The sequence below is a fragment of the Lissotriton vulgaris genome, chromosome 10 (genome assembly GCF_964263255.1).
Source record: "Lissotriton vulgaris chromosome 10, aLisVul1.2, whole genome shotgun sequence".
In the NCBI taxonomy this organism is placed as follows: Eukaryota; Metazoa; Chordata; class Amphibia; order Caudata; family Salamandridae; genus Lissotriton; species Lissotriton vulgaris.
Window position 1 is genome coordinate 542,007,045 of NC_141698.1, and position 18,832 is coordinate 542,025,876.

At 47.0% G+C, this 18,832-nt stretch overlaps 1 protein-coding gene across 2 annotated transcripts in view; it reads right to left on the bottom strand.

Annotated features, from left to right (window-relative positions):
* The window catches only part of DNAJA3 (DnaJ heat shock protein family (Hsp40) member A3), a 243,444-nt gene that overhangs the window by 145,388 nt on the left and 79,224 nt on the right, over window positions 1-18,832 (bottom strand). For both annotated transcript variants that reach the window (XM_086941384.1, XM_086941383.1), the window contains exon 8: window positions 2,441-2,569. In XM_086941384.1, the coding sequence (XP_086797510.1) occupies window positions 2,441-2,569 (129 nt within the window). The remainder of the gene's footprint in view (window positions 1-2,440; window positions 2,570-18,832) is intronic.

Sequence of the window (18,832 nt, forward strand, 5' to 3'; positions counted from 1 at the left end):
AAGTTCTTACGGACCGACCAAACATACACTAGAAATTTGGCGTCTGGTTACTTCTCGACTGGGATGGGCGGGCGTTCTCTCGTTGGCCACGCCACTATGGTTTGCTCAGCGGCTGGGAAGGCTAGGCTAGCAGTCCGGATTCGACAAATGGGACCTTATTGGATTATCAACAGTGGGGGATTTGGTTAAAAAGGGGGCAATACTGACTTTCAGTGAACTCCAGACAAAATATCAGTTGGCGCAGGGAGAACTCTACAGATACCTACAGATCAGGCACCAGTTGAAGGCAGCTTTTACGTCTTTCAAAGACATACCAGAATCGTCGCCCCTAGAAGATCGATTGCTTGACAGGCCTCTCACCTTGAAAGCAATATACCTAACTTACAAGAAGCAAACCTTCCCGAAGCTCAGGGAGTGGTGCCAGGATGACATAGGCCCTATAGAAGATGACAGCTGGCAGTCGGCCCTTATGTCCCCACGTGAAGCAGCTATCACCCAGAGATTCTGCCTTATCCAACTTAGAATACTCCATAGATCGTATATGACAGGGACAATCCTGGCTAGGATAGGATCCAAACTTGATGACAGATGTGTGAGGGGATGTGGGAAGCAAGGTCACTTTTTACTATACACTATGGTCCCTGTGGGAGGGAACAACGACTCATATGCACACAGCCCTGGGGAAACCTATAACACTTACACCAAAGCTCGGGCTATTGAATATCTGGGAGGCTACTGACCTAACAGAAGTGGAGAGGCAAGTTACAACACTGGGTTACACCCTGGTCAAAAGAGAAGTGGCTAGGGGCTGGGGAGCCATTCACCGGCCTCGTGTCAACCTGTGGGCCAAAGAAATGGATAGATGTATGCTGGTGGAGATTGAGGTCTATAAGGCTCAGGGATGCCCCCAAGAAATGGGATAAGAAGTGGTCACGGAGGAACGAACACAAGGGAGATATATGTGTGTCACCCACAACTGAAATGGAAATGCAAAGGCAAGAGAGACTGGCAGGAGATATGTAATGAATATCTTTTGATTACTGTTTTAACTGTACTATCCTGATGAAGTATGCAACGTGTCGTTCAACCATGTAATGTGCTAAGGTAATTCTACTCAATAAACAAAGTTCAATAAAAAAAAAAAATACGCTGTGATGATGATCACTGCTGAGGTGGGTCAACCTCAATATCCACTGTTCACAACATTGAAAAAAATTGGTATACATATCAGCTCAGAAATCTTTGAAGTAAATTCACTTCTTACAGTCTGAAAAGTGTGGATTAATTGCAGAGCACATGCAGAAAAGGAAGGGCCCTGATTGTTCAAAATGTTTACTGAAGATGGTGGCAGGAAAATAGAGCATCATAGTAGGCACAAGAATAAAATTAAAGCCTGGCTCTTTCGTCCTTGAAATTACTGGAGATTGCAGAACAATAGGTCTCATCTTCTTCACCATTAAGTGGATAACGATAAAAGTTATCTAGTACAAGATAATTGCCCAACACTAGCAAAGGAACGCATTCCTCATATCACATTACAACGCAGACAAGACAAAGAAGCTAATGACACTACACCTTGAATGTTGTAGTAACCCACCCGAACATTCGGAAAAGCTCCATTTCCACAACAGACAAGTGCAAAACAAATCAGTATGCCTACAGGAGCTGAAGGATACATATATGTAATTGCAAATAAAAACCTTAAACTCATCTAGAACTGTTTTCACTATCTATATACACTCTGCAGGACCAAGATTGTGAATCTTTCTCAAATCCTCCTGTACCCCTAATGCTGGATTATATACATATACGCCAGCTATCAAATGCATAAATTACAAAATATAAATAATTCTACTACATCAATAGCTTAGTATCGGACCAGTTCTCCATATTGTAACCGGAGTAAAACACATGCAGTCCACAGTCTGTATACAATATAGCTCTTTTGTGGCTCCTCTAACAAAACTTCTACAAATAATGAGCACAAATTTGCATGCATGAGTAGCACAATAACGAGACTACAAACTACTTGGCACTTAATATACACATGACAATAGAACTAAGAATGTGAAGCATCTCCTTAAAAAACATATGGCACCAAACTTTAGACACCTGCACTATCTACTTGAAAGATAACAAACTGCATAACTGGCATGGTAACAACATAACTAAATCCACACCTGTTTATCTAGATGTGAAGGCTAAAAACTTAAATCTATTATAACATAATAATTTTCAAAGGCAATGTATTAGTAGGCAGATATGTAGTGAAGTGTATGGCAGGAATATAGATTGTGAGTCATGTGCAGGCATAGATGGAGGGCAAACTGTGAGCAGCAATTAAGGTGATAACAACATGCATGGGTAATAGTTAAACATCCATTACACGAAACATGCATAGCTACTTGAGATGCTGGCGGATCTGGAGTGCAGGTCATACCGTGACACTGATGGTTTCATACAAGCCCTGGGCTCGAGCTGTTCCTCCGAGAACAGCCTGTGCAATGGAGAGGAAAAGTTCTGAGTGAATATCTGCTCCGTCTCGTCGGAAGATGGGGCTTTTCTGCACCTAAAAACAAATACAGTTTTTGTTTACTCACATTCCTCACCATCCTAATTTTTAACTTACAATATACAATTCCTTCAAAGCGATATTAACTTACTCTACAAAACTACAAATGTATAAATCCCAAATCCTACAAATAGTTGCAGAAGGAGATTCAAGAGTCAGATTACTATACATAGTCTGACTAAATGCACATTTCTTACATTACTATGATCCAAACCACTGCAAAGCTTTAAAGACCATTGCTAGCGCAAACGCAAGCGGGTGGACTACATTTAACAGTGCTGATCACACATGACACACTCAAACAAAAGATCTGAGTCCGCATTCAAGTTGCTGAATTGTGCACCAACTGTAAAGTTAGTGCACAATAGTGCACATTACAGGTAACCTGTAAACTTCACGTTTACAGGTTAAAGAGAAATATTTTAATTTAGCTACACTGTGAATGCGTGTCCATAAAAGGGGAAGACCAATTACTTGCGCCCAAGCCATCACAAGTAAATAAAAGTCTCTTAGATTTCCTAGCACATAAAACTCCTGTGCAACCATTTCCAGGCTGCAAGCAAATATATCCCAGAGGTTGCACATCCAGGCCAACTGAAGTCCAGGCACATATAAGAAGATGCAGCGCACTCCCACCATGACCTGATCTAATGTTGCTTTCCGTTGCTACAATTATCATTCATGACTTTTGAGGACTGAAAAAGAATCAGCCAAGTTTGATGACCCCTGTCAAATACAAAGACTTTCTCCTTATAACAGTTATCCACCATGGGTATTGTCATCAATCACGCCAATGCAAATTTCCCAACCAGTCAAGTGGAATAACAGAACAGTTCCTATTAAGATTTAAAGTAAGTTATACAATTGTAGAGAAAGTGTTGCAATATGTATTTTTGTTGCAAATGCATAACAGCAAAGGCCGCACCAGAAGCGATTCACTGCCTATTTGAAGTCACCTGCTATGCAGCATCCAGAATACACCTCATCAGCCTGGCCTGTCAGTTCTATATATATAGTGCCACAAGAGAACTGAGATTTCTCCACAATATAGGATGTTGTTGAGTGGTTCAGCTAATAGCAATAATGCAAATGCTACTTACCAGTATGCATCTGTTCTTGGCATGTAGGGCTGCTGACATTCATATCTGTGCATAGATCGCCGCCTAGTGTTGGGTCCGGATGATTGCACATTGTTGTCCTGGAAGAGTCTTCGAAGTATCACGAGATAGGTGGCTCCTCCCCTGGACTACAGTGCGCATGGGCATCGACTCCATCCCCAGATTGTTTTTAGCCATTGGCAGAGATGGAGTGAAGTATGTGAGTGATGCCTATGCTATATATATATATATATATATATATATATATATACATACTGCAGCTGCTACAGGCGCCGGGGAGGAGGGTGGGCGATATGAATGTCAGCAGCCCTACATGCCAAGAACAGATGCATACTGGTAAGTAGCATTTGCAGTTCGAGGCATGTGGGCTGCTGAATTCATATCTGTGCATAGAATACATAGCAGTCCTCCCATTATTGGCGGCCGCCCGTGCCAGCTGCAGCAGTCTGAAAAAGTGTCTTGAGAACAGCCTGACCAACAGCTGCCTGCTGTTTGGAGTGCACGTCTACACAGTAATGTTTAGTGAAAGTATGTGTGGTAGACCATGTGGCTGCTCTACAAATATCTTCTAAGGGAATATTACCTAAGAAAGCCATAGAGGCCCCCAACTTTCTGGTGGAGTGGGCTCTTGGTGGAATTGTGAGAGTGCGCTTAGCCTTAGCGTAACAGATCTGAATGCATTTTACAATCCACCTAGCGATCCCAGCTTTGGAGATAGCGTTTCCCTTGTGGTGTGAGGCAAATGCAACGAAAAGTTGCTTGGTCTTACGAAAATCTTTTGTCCTGTCAATGTAGTACATTAAGGCTCTTTTAACGTCAAGGGTGTGGAGCATCCGCTCCGCCAGCGACTCTGGGTTTTGAAAAAACCCTGGCAACTCAATTGTCTGGTTCATATGGAATTGAGATACAACCTTGGGTAAGAATTTGGGGTTAAGGCGGAGCACCACCCTGTTAGTGTGTACTTGGAAGAAAGGTTCTTGGATGGTGAGCGCCTGCAATTCGCTAACCCTCCGTAGCGATGTAATTGCTACTAAGAAAGCGACCTTCCAAGTCAGAAACTGAAGCTCACAAGAGTGCAGTGGCTCAAAGGGAGGACCCATCAGCCTAGTAAGAACCACATTGAGGTTCCATTCCGGAGCTGGTGGTGTCCGTGGTGGAATGACCCTTTTGAGTCCTTCCAGAAAAGCCTTAATAGCAGGGACCTTAAAAAGTGATAGGTGTTGCCTATTCTGGAGGTATGCCGCCATTGCAGACAAGTGAATGCGTATGGAAGAATACGCCAAATTACATTGGTACAGGTGGAACAGGTAACAAATGATGTTCTGAATGGAAGCATCTAGCGGGTCAATATCGTGGTTTACACAGTAAACGACAAACCGCTTCCATTTAGCCGCATAACAAGCTCTAGTAGTGGGCTTCCTTGCCTCCCGAATGATGTCCATGCAATCGGGGGGAAGATTGAGGTAGCCAAACTCTAGGACTTCAGGAGCCAGATCGCCAGGTTGAGCTGTTGCGGATCTGGGTGCTGAATGTCGCCATGGCTCTGCGTCAGAAGGCTGGGAGTGAGATGAAGCCTTTGATGCGGTACCACGGAGAGTTCCAGAAACGTGGTGTACCATGGTTGGCGAGCCCACGTTGGAGCAACCAGGATGAGAGTCATCGAGTGCTGCCTGAGTTTGCGTGCCACCAGCGGTATCAGAGGTGCTGGGGGAAAAGCGTACGCAAATCTGCCTGACCAGTTCATCCACATCGCATTGCCCTGCGATTGCGGGTGTGGGAACCTGGCGGCGAAGCTTTGGCATTTTGCGTTCTCCTTTGTGGCGAACAGGTCTATCTCTGGATGACCCCACTGTTGGAAGTACGGTTGGAGTACTGATGGATGTATCTCCCACTCGTGCATTTGATGGCTGTGTCTGCTGAGCAGGTCCGCCATCTGGTTGTCCTTGCCCAGGAGATGTTCTGCCATGAGGAAGATGTTCCTCTGAATGGCCCACTTCCACATGCTCTGAGCCAGATGAGACAGCTGCGGAGAGTGTGTGCCCCCATGTTTCTGAATGTAGTACATGGCCGTCATGTTGTCCGTCCGGATCAACACGACCTTGTTGCACAGATGTACTTTGAAAGCCTTCAAGGCCATGAAGATTGCCATCAATTCCAAAACATTGATGTGCATCTTCCTTTGCTGTAGTGTCCATAGTCCCTGCACTGTGTAGTGGAGTACATGCGCTCCCCATCCCTGGAGAGAAGCGTCCGTCGTCAGGATGATCTGTGGCACAGGCTCCTGGAACGGTCGGCCCTTGCAAAGGTTTTGTGGATTCCACCAATGCAGAGAGTTGTATGCCCGACCGCTCACCAACACTAGGTCTGTCAGTTGCCCATGAGCCTGAGTCCACTGACGTGCTAGGCACTCCTGAAGCGGACGCATATGTAGTCTCGCGTGCAGGACGATGGAGATGCAGGAGGCCATCATGCCTATCAACTGCATGAACACCTTCGCTGGAAGCGAGTGCTGAGGTCTGAAACGTTGGATCAGCGTCTGGATACTGGCGATTCTCACTGAATTTGGCTGCGCAGTGGCTGCCAGAGTGTCTATTGTCGCGCCCAGATACTGCCGTATATGGGCGGGTTGGAGATGGGATTTCGGGTAATTCAGTGAGAATCCCAGATCGTGCAGGAGATGAATGGTGCGGGACACGTGGTCGGCGCACTGCTGTTCTGTCTTTGCCTGAATGAGCCAGTCGTCTAGATAGGGATAGACGTGGACGTTCTGGCGTCGTAGATGCGCCGCCACAGTCGCCAGGCACTTCGTAAAGACTCTTGGCGCTGTGGTGACCCCGAACGGCAGAACCCTGAACTGGTAGTGCTGGTCTTGAATCGTGAATCTGAGATACTTCCTGTGGGAAGGATGCAGGGGGATATGAAAGTATGCATCCCCCTGTTGAAGCAGAGGGAGTACCTGCTGCAACGTGAGCATATGGAAGTGCTCCGAGAGAATATACCAGTTGAGGGGCCTGAGGTCCAGGATGGGCCTGAGGGATCCGTCCTTTTTGGGGATTAGAAAATACAGAGAGTAAACCCCTGTTCCCCTTTCTTGCAGTGGGACGAGCTCTATTGCCCCTTTTTGCAGCATGACTTGAACTTCCTGCTGCAACAAGTGCAAGTGCTCGCCGGACATAGGACGGCTTCTTGGAGGTATGTTTGGTGGAGTGGAAGTAAGTTCCAGACAGTAACCGTACTGGATAAGAGATTTGACCCACCTGTCCGTGGTGATGGATTTCCACGCGGGCAGGAACTGCTGGAGTCTCCCCCCGACCGGTGTTGTGTGGTCGGGGGGCAGTGACAAGACGTCACTGCTTGTTGGCGGTGGTGGACCTGGAGCTGTTGTTTCCACGTCCCCTGCCCTTGACGTTGTTGCCTCTGTAGCCACCTCTACCCTTGTTGGTGTATGAGGTTTGGGTATTGCTCTTATAGGACTGTGTGGATTGCGATGCCTGACCCCTTGAGGTGCCTCTGGTATTGGAGCGGCGAAAGGAACCACCCCGAAACTGCTGAGACTGGAGGGCCCCCATAGACTTAGCAGTGTCCGTGTCTTTCTTCATTTTTTCAAGTGTCGCATCCACCTCGGGGCCAAACAGGTGGTCAGGATTAACTGTTTGGTTCAGGATGGTTGTCTGTATATCTGGTTTAAAGCCTGATATCCTAAGCCATGCATGTCTTCTTAGCAACACACTAGTGTTGATCGCCCTGGAGGCTGTATCAGCCACATCCAGCGCACATTTGATGGAAGCGTTAGTGATCAGCTTTCCCTCCTGAATTAACATTTGCCCTGCCTCCTTGTACTGGTCAGGTAAGTGCTGCAGCAGTGTTTCTAGGGTGTCGTAATGAGCCCTATCGTAGCGTGCAAGTAGGGCCTGCGTATTTGAAATGCGCCAAATATTAGCTGCCTGCGCAGCAATTCGTTTCCCTGAGGCCTCAAATATTTTTGACTCTTTGTCTGGGGGAGGAGCGTCACCCGTGGTCTGCGAATTCGCCCTCTTGCGTGCGTTGGATACAACCAAAGAGTCCAGTGGCAAGTGTCCCTTGATGTATGTTGGATCCGAGGGCGCTGCCTTATATTTTTTGTCAATGCGAGGATTGATGACTCGCGCCCGAGTGGGCTCCTTGAAGACCTCCGGCGTGTGCTTTAGCACTCCCTTGAGCATCGGCAATGTCTTGACTGACTTTTCAGCCACTGAGAAAGTGTCAAACAAAAAATCTACATCCACAGGATCTGAATGTAGGTCGACATCATGATTTGCTGCAGCTCTCTCAATCAAAGCGTTGAAGGCTGCAGAGTCCTCCGTCGGTGAGGTTTTCGCCGCAAAGAGCTGCGGTTCCTGACCCGACTGCGGGTCCTCTGGGTCGCCTCCGGCAGACCAAGGTTCATGTTCCTCCTCTGGATCAGAGTACGCCGGATAGTTGTACTCGACCCCCTCCTCTTCGTCACCTTCCCCCGCGTTGGAACGCGTTGGTGAACGTTCTAAGTTCTTGGGAGATGCAGGCTCTATAGGGGCCGAAGTACCCGCAGAGCGCTTCTTGTTTTTGAGGGGAATACGAAAGTGTTCCAACACCGGCTCTGTGGTGATTATCCTCTTGAGGAGAGACAGCTTCCCAGTATTGGCGTCGATGATGACCTCCCGACGCTCTTCCTCTGCCAGTGGCTGGAGCCGGGGCTTCGACACCACCAAGGACGCCTTGGGCGTTGACACCACCTTTGAGGGCACGCCTGCCCCATGCCTCGGAGCGAAAGCCTTTGGCGTCGACTTCGGCGGCAGGGTGAAGCGGATAGGCGTTTGCGCCTTCGCCGGCTTCGGTGTGGGCTTCGGCACCACATCCTCTGGTTCGGGAACCACAGCGTCCTTCCGAATCCGTTGCAGGGACTCCGCGACCTTTTTCGTTAAGGCTGGAGAGGGCTTGACCGGCTCGAGCGATTTCCCCGAGTCGGGAGTCGAGTCGGCGAGAGGCACCGTCTTCGGAGCCCACACATCACCATCCTTGGCCTCGACGGCCGGAGCCGGCGCAGCCAGAGCTTTGGAATCGCCTTGACGCTTCTTCGAAGCTTTCTTCGGGTCATCGACCTCGACCATCTTCGGCGCCGACGCGGCCGCGTCGGTCGACTTCGCCGTCGACCCCGAGGTCCTCGGGTCGGCCATCTTGGCGCGGCTCTTCAAGTCTGCCATTTTGAATTTTTTAGACATCGATGCCTCTAGAGCCTTCTGTCCCACCAGTGCAGCTTTCACTTTCGGTTTCGAAACCGTTGGTGTGGACCCCGATGGCTTCACTTTCGCTTTCTTCAAAGGGAATGGCGCATCAGAAATGTCCGTGGCCGGGCCCGGAGGCGGGGCTGCTGGACGAGTAACGAGGTCTTGGGTAAGGCCCGAAGGCGATCCCTCGACCTGGGCCGTATGGAGGGGGTTGACCCCTGAGTCAGTTTGAGGATGCTCTTCCTCTGAGCTATCCTCCACGGTGGCAATGGCCCCATCGTCGTCCCCTACCTCGTCGACGACTTCATCAAACTCCTCGTCTCCCGCGTCGTAGTCATCCCCCTCCGACGCAGGGCTAGAGTCCGAAACTTGAAAGACATCGTTGTCTCCAACAAATTCTTCGAAGATGTTGTCCGACGGGGGCGCCGATAACTGGGCCTGGAGTCTAGCGGCCCGACGAAGCTTGAGAGTCTTCTTACACCGGAACTTTGAGCAGGCCATACACCTGGCCTCATCATGGTCCGGCGACAAACATTTGTTGCACACAGGGTGCACATCGAGGTGCGAATACTTGGAGGTGCACACCGGGCACCTTTTGAACGGAGTTCGTTCCATGTTCAGTAGTCTGGAGCGTCGAGTAGGCCCGTCCGCGCCGACAGCACGCGGAGGGGCAGCAAGAGTTCGGAGCTGAGAAACAGACAAAACCCGAACTAAAACGATACCGACGCCAAGCCTAAAGACCTTTTGGTCTCAAGTTAGAAAAGTTAAACAACTATCGATTCCGACAGAGGGAACCGAAACACATCCGAACCCAATGGCGGAAAAAAACAATCTGGGGATGGAGGCGATGCCCATGCGCACTGTAGTCCAGGGGAGGAGCCACCTATCTCGTGATACTTCGAAGACTCTTCCAGGACAACAATGTGCAATCATCCGGACCCAACACTAGGCGGCGATCTATGCACAGATATGAATTCAGCAGCCCACATGCCTCGAACACTGACTTATTCATCAATACTATAATCAAATAAAAAGGGCAAAAGCCACACTCTAGATTGTCTCACCACTAACTGATTAAGACAACTTTGGAGAACAGGCAAGAAACAAACTTCTCCTTCACAGAATCTTCATTACTATCAAGAATGTTGGAATTCAATTACAAGAACTGACCTCAAATGGATTACATTATTTTCGCTAACTGTAATGACTTATGGGGACAACCTGCACTACCTGAAAACTTACTTTAGCAGTAGCGAAACCATAAAATATATTAATGTTCCCTACCAGGAAAGCACTTGCCGCTCTTTTAGTAGCAGAATGACTCTAGGCTTACCAGGAAACAAGCGGTTTAGAATGCCAGTGTCATACCTGAATGTAACAAACTATCCAACTGGCTACAACTTGTTTAGACTCAAGAGCACTTGCACTAAGAGTGGTGTAACATTACAAAATGTTATTTTGAACGTCGATTAAACTAGCCTTCTACTTTAAATGGCAAAGTAGGTGGGAAGACAGAGAATGAAGGACACTTTTATACAGGTTTTATTTCAGTGAGTATATTTACACAAAGCACGTCTACCACCAGAGAGGTTAGTGATGCACTACACACCACAACAGGACAATTTTTGTACTCAGGGGTTGCAGAGACAAGGGTGAACATTACATAAATATGTAACAGCATTGCAACACGTGGGTGATATTCTACCACAGGGCATACACCACGCCAACTTCTCAGCTCAGCCTGAAGCAGGATATTCCTTTCACTTTTCTGTCTGCACCTGAAGAATTAGCATGTCTCTATTACCCTTGTGCAGATAAGTTGCAATGGAGAGTTAATACACAAATTAAGTTGATCTTTCAAGCACCAACAATTTAGTTCCATGGTCAGCAGTTTTTGTTTTTCCTGCACAACCTTACTTCTAACAAGAGCCATGGGGGCATCAAGATAAAAAAAAAGTGTTGTGTTCAACTGCTAGAAATGCAATCTAGCATCTCAAGCGAACAGCCTAACTTTGTCTGTTATACTTGGAATGATTCAAATTTTTCGAGAAATCTTAACTATTTCATTTTTAGGAAGTACCCAATGAGATGTTTATTAAATTATACTCAAGTGCTGCTTGGCACTCAATGTGCACTGATTTGTGTAGTGATTAACATTGTCTTTCTGATTCTGGAAAAACAAATTTCAGACCAGCCCATAGTATCAATAAAGTAGTCTCAAGTCTCTCAACCCTGTGGAGCCTGTACACTCCTGCTGATTACCTTACATATCATGTAGCACGAGCACCACGTGACAAGAAAATCATCCTGCTGTTTAATGATATGTGCAGATAACCTCTACGCCACCACAGTTTCCCATAATTCAAGCACCATGTGTGCCAGGCCTAAGTTAAAGCAATATCTGAGGTATGACCGCCAACGAGTTCTCTAGGACTCGGAACTCTGGTGCCAGGATTTGGTGCTGTCAGAAACTCCCTATATTTGTAATTGCTGCCAGCTCTACCTTCCACTATGTGGTAATAATGGGGCAAGAACATCATATATAGAGAGGTGCACACTTTTTGGCAAAACCTCTCCAGCCTCTGTCAGACATCTCAGAAAACATTATGTAGTTAGTCATCTTGTCATTCTCCCCTCCACAGATGGCCCTAGCTTCAAAGAGACTTCTGCCTCAGTGAAGCAAATTGCGATCACACCTTTGCCTGTCTGCACTTTTTTGTAGGCAGACAAGGTGACATCTCCCCCAAGGGTGGGTGAGGGGGTGCCAACTTGTTGCCAAACCAGTTTTCCAGGAGGAGTGGCTTATCATTCTGGGTACACCCCACGGGTGTGCCCAGGGCTCCTCGGAGGGGGAGAAGACTTGGTTTAAGGGTATAGAGTGGTATCCTCGGATTGTTTGGGGGTCAAACCGCAGGAAGTGAATGACAAAGTGGGGTGAGTAACCTCGTGGGAACTATTCCCACATTGGCTAGAGCCCCCTCCCCTCTTACAAAATGAGAAGATGGAATACAATTGGTATCTGAGACCTGCAGTCCTCAGATCAACACTGGTCTTGAAAGAAGACCAAAGGAGGACTGCCCTGCTGCTCCCTGGACCCATCAAAGAGAGGCTGTACCAAAGGGAGACTGTAGCTGTTGAACCAGAGGACCACGCAAAGAAAAGACTAAGCCTGTGGTGCCCACTTGTGGAAAGGTTGCTCATGTGTGCCAGGACAAGAGTGACTCCAAGAGTCAGTTGGCTGACTGCCTTTTGCAGCTTAAGGGCCACAAAAGCTGAAGTAAGCCGGCACTTGTTAGAGCCCCACTGCCCAGGGTCACCTGCCTGTCGCTGAACACCTCAGTGCCTGCTGGAAGACTGAATCCTGACATGTCCGGGGTGTCCCCAAGACGATGGGATCCGTGGCCATCGTCAAAGTGGACCTTCGTTCTACAGCAAGAAAGAAACACTCATCTGTGGACAACTGCTGAACACAGCTGTAACCGAAAACCTGTAGATCAGAGGCAACTGGACTTAAACTAGACTTCATTGGGGCGTCATGGGAGATAGAATCCTGTAGCCAGAGATGACTCCTGAAGATTGTGGACCCCAGGGTGGCCCCAGGCACACTCCCAGAAACTCTTTCACAGCTCCAGCACCATTCGCATCTTGTCAGTATCCTGCATTCCCAGCAGTAATAAGACCACTTCTTGGCTGGAACCGCAATTCTGTAAAAAAATCTTCTGTGAAGACTCAGACTCTGCTGGACCCAACAGGTGACCGTGTCCCTGGACCTAAGTGGTCCCTGTGACTGCCTTGCAACCAGTTTATTTATTTATTTATTTTATTTTAAAAGTTTTATATAGTGCGGACAAGATCTTTGCAGATATCAGAGCGCTTTACATAGATGGTGGCGTACTCATACCAATAAATCAATAAATCAAAACAGTACAAATAGGTTACATAGAGGGGTACATGATGGGGGCGTAATCATACAAATAAATCAATAAATCAAACAGTACAACTAAGTTACATACGGGGTATGTGAGGGAGACTACTCATACAGGTAGGCAAAGGGGTCAAGCAGGTAGAAGCATGTAGTACAGTGTTAGCAGAGTTCTAGATACTAGTTCAAGTGTATTTAGCCATGAGGATAGCTTTTACTTCTTTTTTAAAGAGTGTAGTGGATGGGATAAGCCTGGTTTCTGGAGGGAGAGAGTTCCAGATCCTAGGTGCCATTCCAGAGAAGGAGCGCTTATATGTTTTTTCCTTCCGGAATCTTCGCGGTTTCAGCAGAAGATTATTTGTGCCTCTAGTGTTTCTGGTTCCGCCAGATATTGTCAATTTCTGGGCGAGGTAACCGGGTGATTTAAGGTGAACCGCCTTGTGTGTCATGCAGGCGATTTTCAGGTGTATTCTGGCTTCAAATGGCAGCCAATTCAGGGCTCTCAGGTCAGGGGTAATGTGGAAGAGAGGATGGGTAGTCATGCTAGCCCGTTGGCTCAGGAACCACTACACTGATTAGGATTTATTAGAACTTAAAAGAATGGATTTAAAAAAAAATCTTTCTGGTTCCCCTTGATAGATTTTTGTAATTTATTATTACATTTGTAATGTCATTACGATGGCGGACAGACTTCCGTCCGTCCGCCAACGTTTCGGATTTGGGACCGGACGCCCATGAGGCGGCATCCCCACAATCCGAATTACGATGCGACCGCCACCATGGCAGTCCAATCACCTATATTTTGCATTGTGGTGGGAATGCGTTCAACAGTCCCCGCCACAATGCAAAAATAAAGGCACTTGCATATCCCTGCACTACGGGGCAGGCACCATGCAATTTAATTCTGCATGAGACATTACTTTGGCTCAAAAGAGCTGAAAAGTGTTGATGTCTACCCTGACAGCATTTCAATAAAGCAACTAAAACATTTCCAGAGTGTCAGTTTCTTTCTGATTGTGAGGAGAGTGGCTTGTTTGCTTCTACATAAGTGTGTGTGGGCCATGTATTTTACCGAGCACCAATTTGGTTTTGAGCTCGGCAGCACACCGCCATTCAGGTCTTTTAGGAAGATCGGTCGGTTATTATTCGTATGAAATATAAATGTCATTTTGCCCACCGGGGCTTGATGTTAATCATGTACATCGGATGAGGTTGAGAACTGTAATATATATATATTTTTTTTAAATCAGATTGCTATGGGAAGATTCTGCATGATGCATATTACTTTGATTGATTTTGTGAGCTTCTTTTGTACTGTGGGGGCTTTCTTAGTAGTCTACTTTTCTAGGTTTGTTGTGTATATATATATATATATATATATATATATATATAAATTTCCTCACATACTGCATCACTCATGACACATCCATATCATTGATAACATCACTGCAACATTTGATTACAAGACTGTGCATGACGGGGGCGTGAATTATAGTTACCTTAGTGCTCAAGTTATAGCTACTAAAGAGAACTATAACTGGCGAATTTGTGTGATTTTAAATTTAAAATTCAACGTTGGCACTGAGATTTTCACCTTTAAGCTTTGGTTGTTTCAGTGATTTCATAGATCAATTAAGTGCAGTTCTTTTAGTTGGTCTTTTTACCTCTAATTCCATTTCTCTAGAGAGGACCCCAGGCTACAAATGGTCTGCCCATCCATACATTACTGTATTAAAGTAGCCAAAAAAAAGCAGGATTCCATATGGAACCTCATTTGTGGAACAATCTATATGACTCAATTTTGTCCTTGATTGGGATCATATAGTTCAACAACTGTTTAAATATCCCTTTCACCTTGCTTTTAAGCTTAAAATATCTTGGCTCTTTCATTCTGTGTCTCTAGCATGACAAAATTGAGGGACTAGAAATCACTAAGTACTAAGATTCTCTCATCAGCCTCCTCTAAGATATTGGGTCGCAATCTACATGAATCGCTCCTCAGGTGAGATTTTGGTAGTGCTACAATTTCTGTCTTTTCAGATGCCCAATAGTTATGAACCTCAGTCCTTCTGGAAGTGGAATTTAGCCCCTTTGCACTAAACGGAAAGCGGTGGAATGTTTCATTTTGTGGTGGAAAATGTCCCTTCAGATAGACTAGGTCCGTTTGACAATTTACTAGCTTGGTCCTGGTCATGTTTGTCCATCGCTCCAATTGAACAAGCAATAACACTAAATAAGTGATACTATGAATACAAATAATCATAAATTCAAGCAAGAGCATGAAACAGGCTCAACTTCCAATCCTGAGCTTATGGAATATTCTAGGTTCCCGGTTCACTGTATCTGTGTATACACTAAATCTACACTTTACCTCCACCGCACACGGGAGCCCGCTAGATACCTACAGGTTGGTAGTAGCAATGAGGTACACTTTGATGAAGCATCCCAAGTAGGTGAGGGTAATTGTCTTGTTTAGGAAACTCCTCAGTACGAAGTTATCAAAATGGTATAACCCCACAATTCTGAACTCCCAAATTCAGGATATCTCTTGTCTCAATCATTGGTTGGGCTCCATACTACCTTTGTTTAGGCTTGAATAGAGAGGGTGCCTTAGGGCCTCCCCCACCCTCCTGCGGTTGGTGGCTGAGCCCCGGGGAGACTAGCCCGGGCAAAAGTTGGATTCCAGGCAACTGCTCTAGCCTACACGAGGACAATGCAGAGACGGTAGGAGGAGCCGCTGAAGGGCACAGAGGGAGCCGGCTGACCTTGGTGCTGTTGGTGTACGAACTACGACCTCCGACGATTCCTTAGCGTTGAGTCGAGATTGTGAGCCTGGCGACTGTTCGGGGTGTGGGGGACCCAGAGCGGAAGTGCCGTCTACCCAATTCATTGCACCTTGTCAGATCAAGACGCGGAGGAATTAAGATGGCGAGAGGTGGAGTCTGATGTATATGGCCGACCGTCCGTCGGAGTGGAGCGGACACAGAGCGTCAAGACTTCCAGGGCTCCCTGCGGCTGCTGGAGCTATAGTGAGGACAATACGCCTGGCATAGAGGAGACCCGAGGACTACGATCACGCAGGGAGGGGTTCACCAAGAGTAGTATATTCAACTGATGCTTCACGGTGCTGGAGCCCATTACTTGGCCCGAAACTCAGCGCAGAGACAAATCGGAGCCCTGAGCACAGAAACACAGATGGCACAGCGGCCGCAAAGGGAGAGACTACGTGACGATTCCTCCGGCGCTACAACAGGGCTGAGGTCACCAGCCCTGTCAGATTTAGGGACCACAGACACTGCCCGGGACAGGGCTGAAAACGCCAGAGCTACAATGGAGAAATTGCGGAGACTACACGTGATAAGAGTTGCTCCTGGGTCACAGGAGCTCCTGCCTGCTGGAAGGTCTAGTGGGGACAAGCTCTTAACACCTGGTCATTATCCAGCAGCTGTCCTACAACGTGGGACGACCTAGAGGTGTGCAACAAAGCAGTGAGTAGCGGGAGTTATTATACATTGCTGAAGACACTGTCCTAACCTCAAAGACGCATCTGCACTAGGGCCCATTGCATTGGTGGAGTGCTGGGTGGGGTGTGACGAGACCCATCCTGGAGTGTGGGGTTACCAACAGTGAATACCCTCTGGCTGGAACTGGAGATTTATCTACCCGCAGGCGCATCACACTGAGGGGAAGTGAAAGGGGATAGTGACCCCACCACGTAATACTCTGGAACAGAAGAGCACACGCGGTCGTAGTGGCACCATGGGGCGCCCTAGAACTAAGCCAGCTGACGCAGCGTCTAGTGAGGACACGCATCTCAAGCCTAGCAATGACCCCTTAAGCAGCTCTGATAATGAAGTGGTGCCACCCACGGGGACGGATCAACATGCAGCCAAACTGGACTTAATCTTGAATGAACTAAGAGACTCTTGTGTAGCGATTGAAGGATGGGGACTATGAGTCACTGAAAGGAGGTATGCTTCCACCCACTACATTACCAGCGACTGTAGTTTCACTTCTGAAGCCCGGAAGAGACGGTTCTGACATATCAGGACTTTATCGTTAGTAAACTCGGACTATAAAATTCTAAGCAAATTATTAGCCAACAGACTGTCAGTTTATCCCGGAATTGATACACAATGACCAATGTGGATTTGTACCGGGTATGAGTACGGCGCTTAAAATTAGACTGCATCAAATTATGACCAGCACCACAGACGAAAATAGAAACGTGGGCTCCATTGGGATTACATGTTTTATGCCCTCTCTAGGTTCGGTATAACAGCAGAATATATTAAATGGGTGCGATTACTGTGCACCAACCCTACGGCGCATACAGGACAACATATCTCCCGGCAGTACAGTGTGAAAAGTGGCACAAGAAAGGGATGCCCACTACCGCCATTATTGTTTATTTTGGCACTGGAACCCCTTCCGCATAGACTCCGCTCACTAACGGGACACAAAGGAATACAAAGAGGCCACACAACACATATTGTCTCTGCTTATCCAGACAACCTCATCCTTTATCTGCATGACATGGATATGGGATTTGAGCCTCTGTCCTTCGCCTTTACTCTTTTTCAGGAGTTAACTGGCCTCACGATAAATGCTACCAAATCTCATGCCTATTTCTTCACTGACGGTACACGCACAGGGCAGTTAACCTTTGGACAATGGAAATTTAGAATAGCACCTGATACCTTCCGGTATTTAGGTATTCAGATCTATCGAGATACAACAGATCTAATAGATGGCAACCTGACTCGTGCGGTAACTGCTCTAAAGTCCCAAGTTAAATTTTGGATCTCGCTGCCCCCATCGGTGGCAGGGTGGGTTGCCATAACTAAAATGGTGCTCCTGCCAAGACTACTCTATTATTTCGTTAACCTACCTATACTGGTACCAACAGGAACCTTTAAATTTTTGAACTCCCTGGTAATAACATTGATTTGGGGAAAGGGACATAGACTCATTGGCTTAATGAAACTACAACTACAACCAGGGAGGGCTGGCCAGCTGCAGTGGCTGGCGTACTGGCTGGAAGGTCGCAATCTACAGGAATTAGATATGTAGCGGCGGGACTGAGAACGCGGTGAAGTACATAAGCTCTTACTACCCAGAGCCAAGATACCAACATCAACACACCACCTATTGAAAATAGCACTAAGATATTGAGGAAGCGCGCCAAGGTATACGAAACAGGTATTACCATATGCTCCTACCATTCCATTGCTAGGTATCCCCACACAGTCAGGTGTAGTTACCAATAGAAACCTAACAGCCTGGACAGACACGGGGATTACTACAGTAGGGGCGTTCTTCTCGGAGGGAACCTTAATGTCACAGAAGGCCTTTGTACAGGAGCATGGAGCTTCAGATAGATTGTTTCTTCTACATGCAAGCATCTCTAGATTTATTCGGAACCATTGGGCTCAAGGGGGTAAAAAACTGATACACATACGCTATTTACAATGCAATATCTAATGGGACACGGGGCACACCTGACAAAATGGCTATACCGGGGAATACGTACAGTAGCAGCGATATCACTGCAGCCACTCCTTGTCAAATGGGAGAGAGATGTGGGTTGCGCACTTACAGACAGGGAGTGGGATATTATAATTGGGCACCCAAAAAAGGTGTCACGCAATCCCAAATTAAAATTCATTCAACTAATGTTAGTACACAGAGCCTACTTGACCCCACGTAGGTTGAGCATCATGTTCCCAGTTACGGGAGACGTGTGCCTGCCCTGCTGCGCACCCGATGCAGGGCTGATACATATGGTGTGGGACTGTCTGATATTGGGGCACTACTGGGCAGTTGTGTGTCAAATATTAAAAGACATAGCACCGGTGCGCAACAATGATTTCATGGAATATTGTATTTTGGGGTTAGGACCAAAAGGGACGAAGGGTAACCCAACTCATAAATTCGCTAATCTTGCGCTCCTATTAGCCAAAAGGAACATTACAAC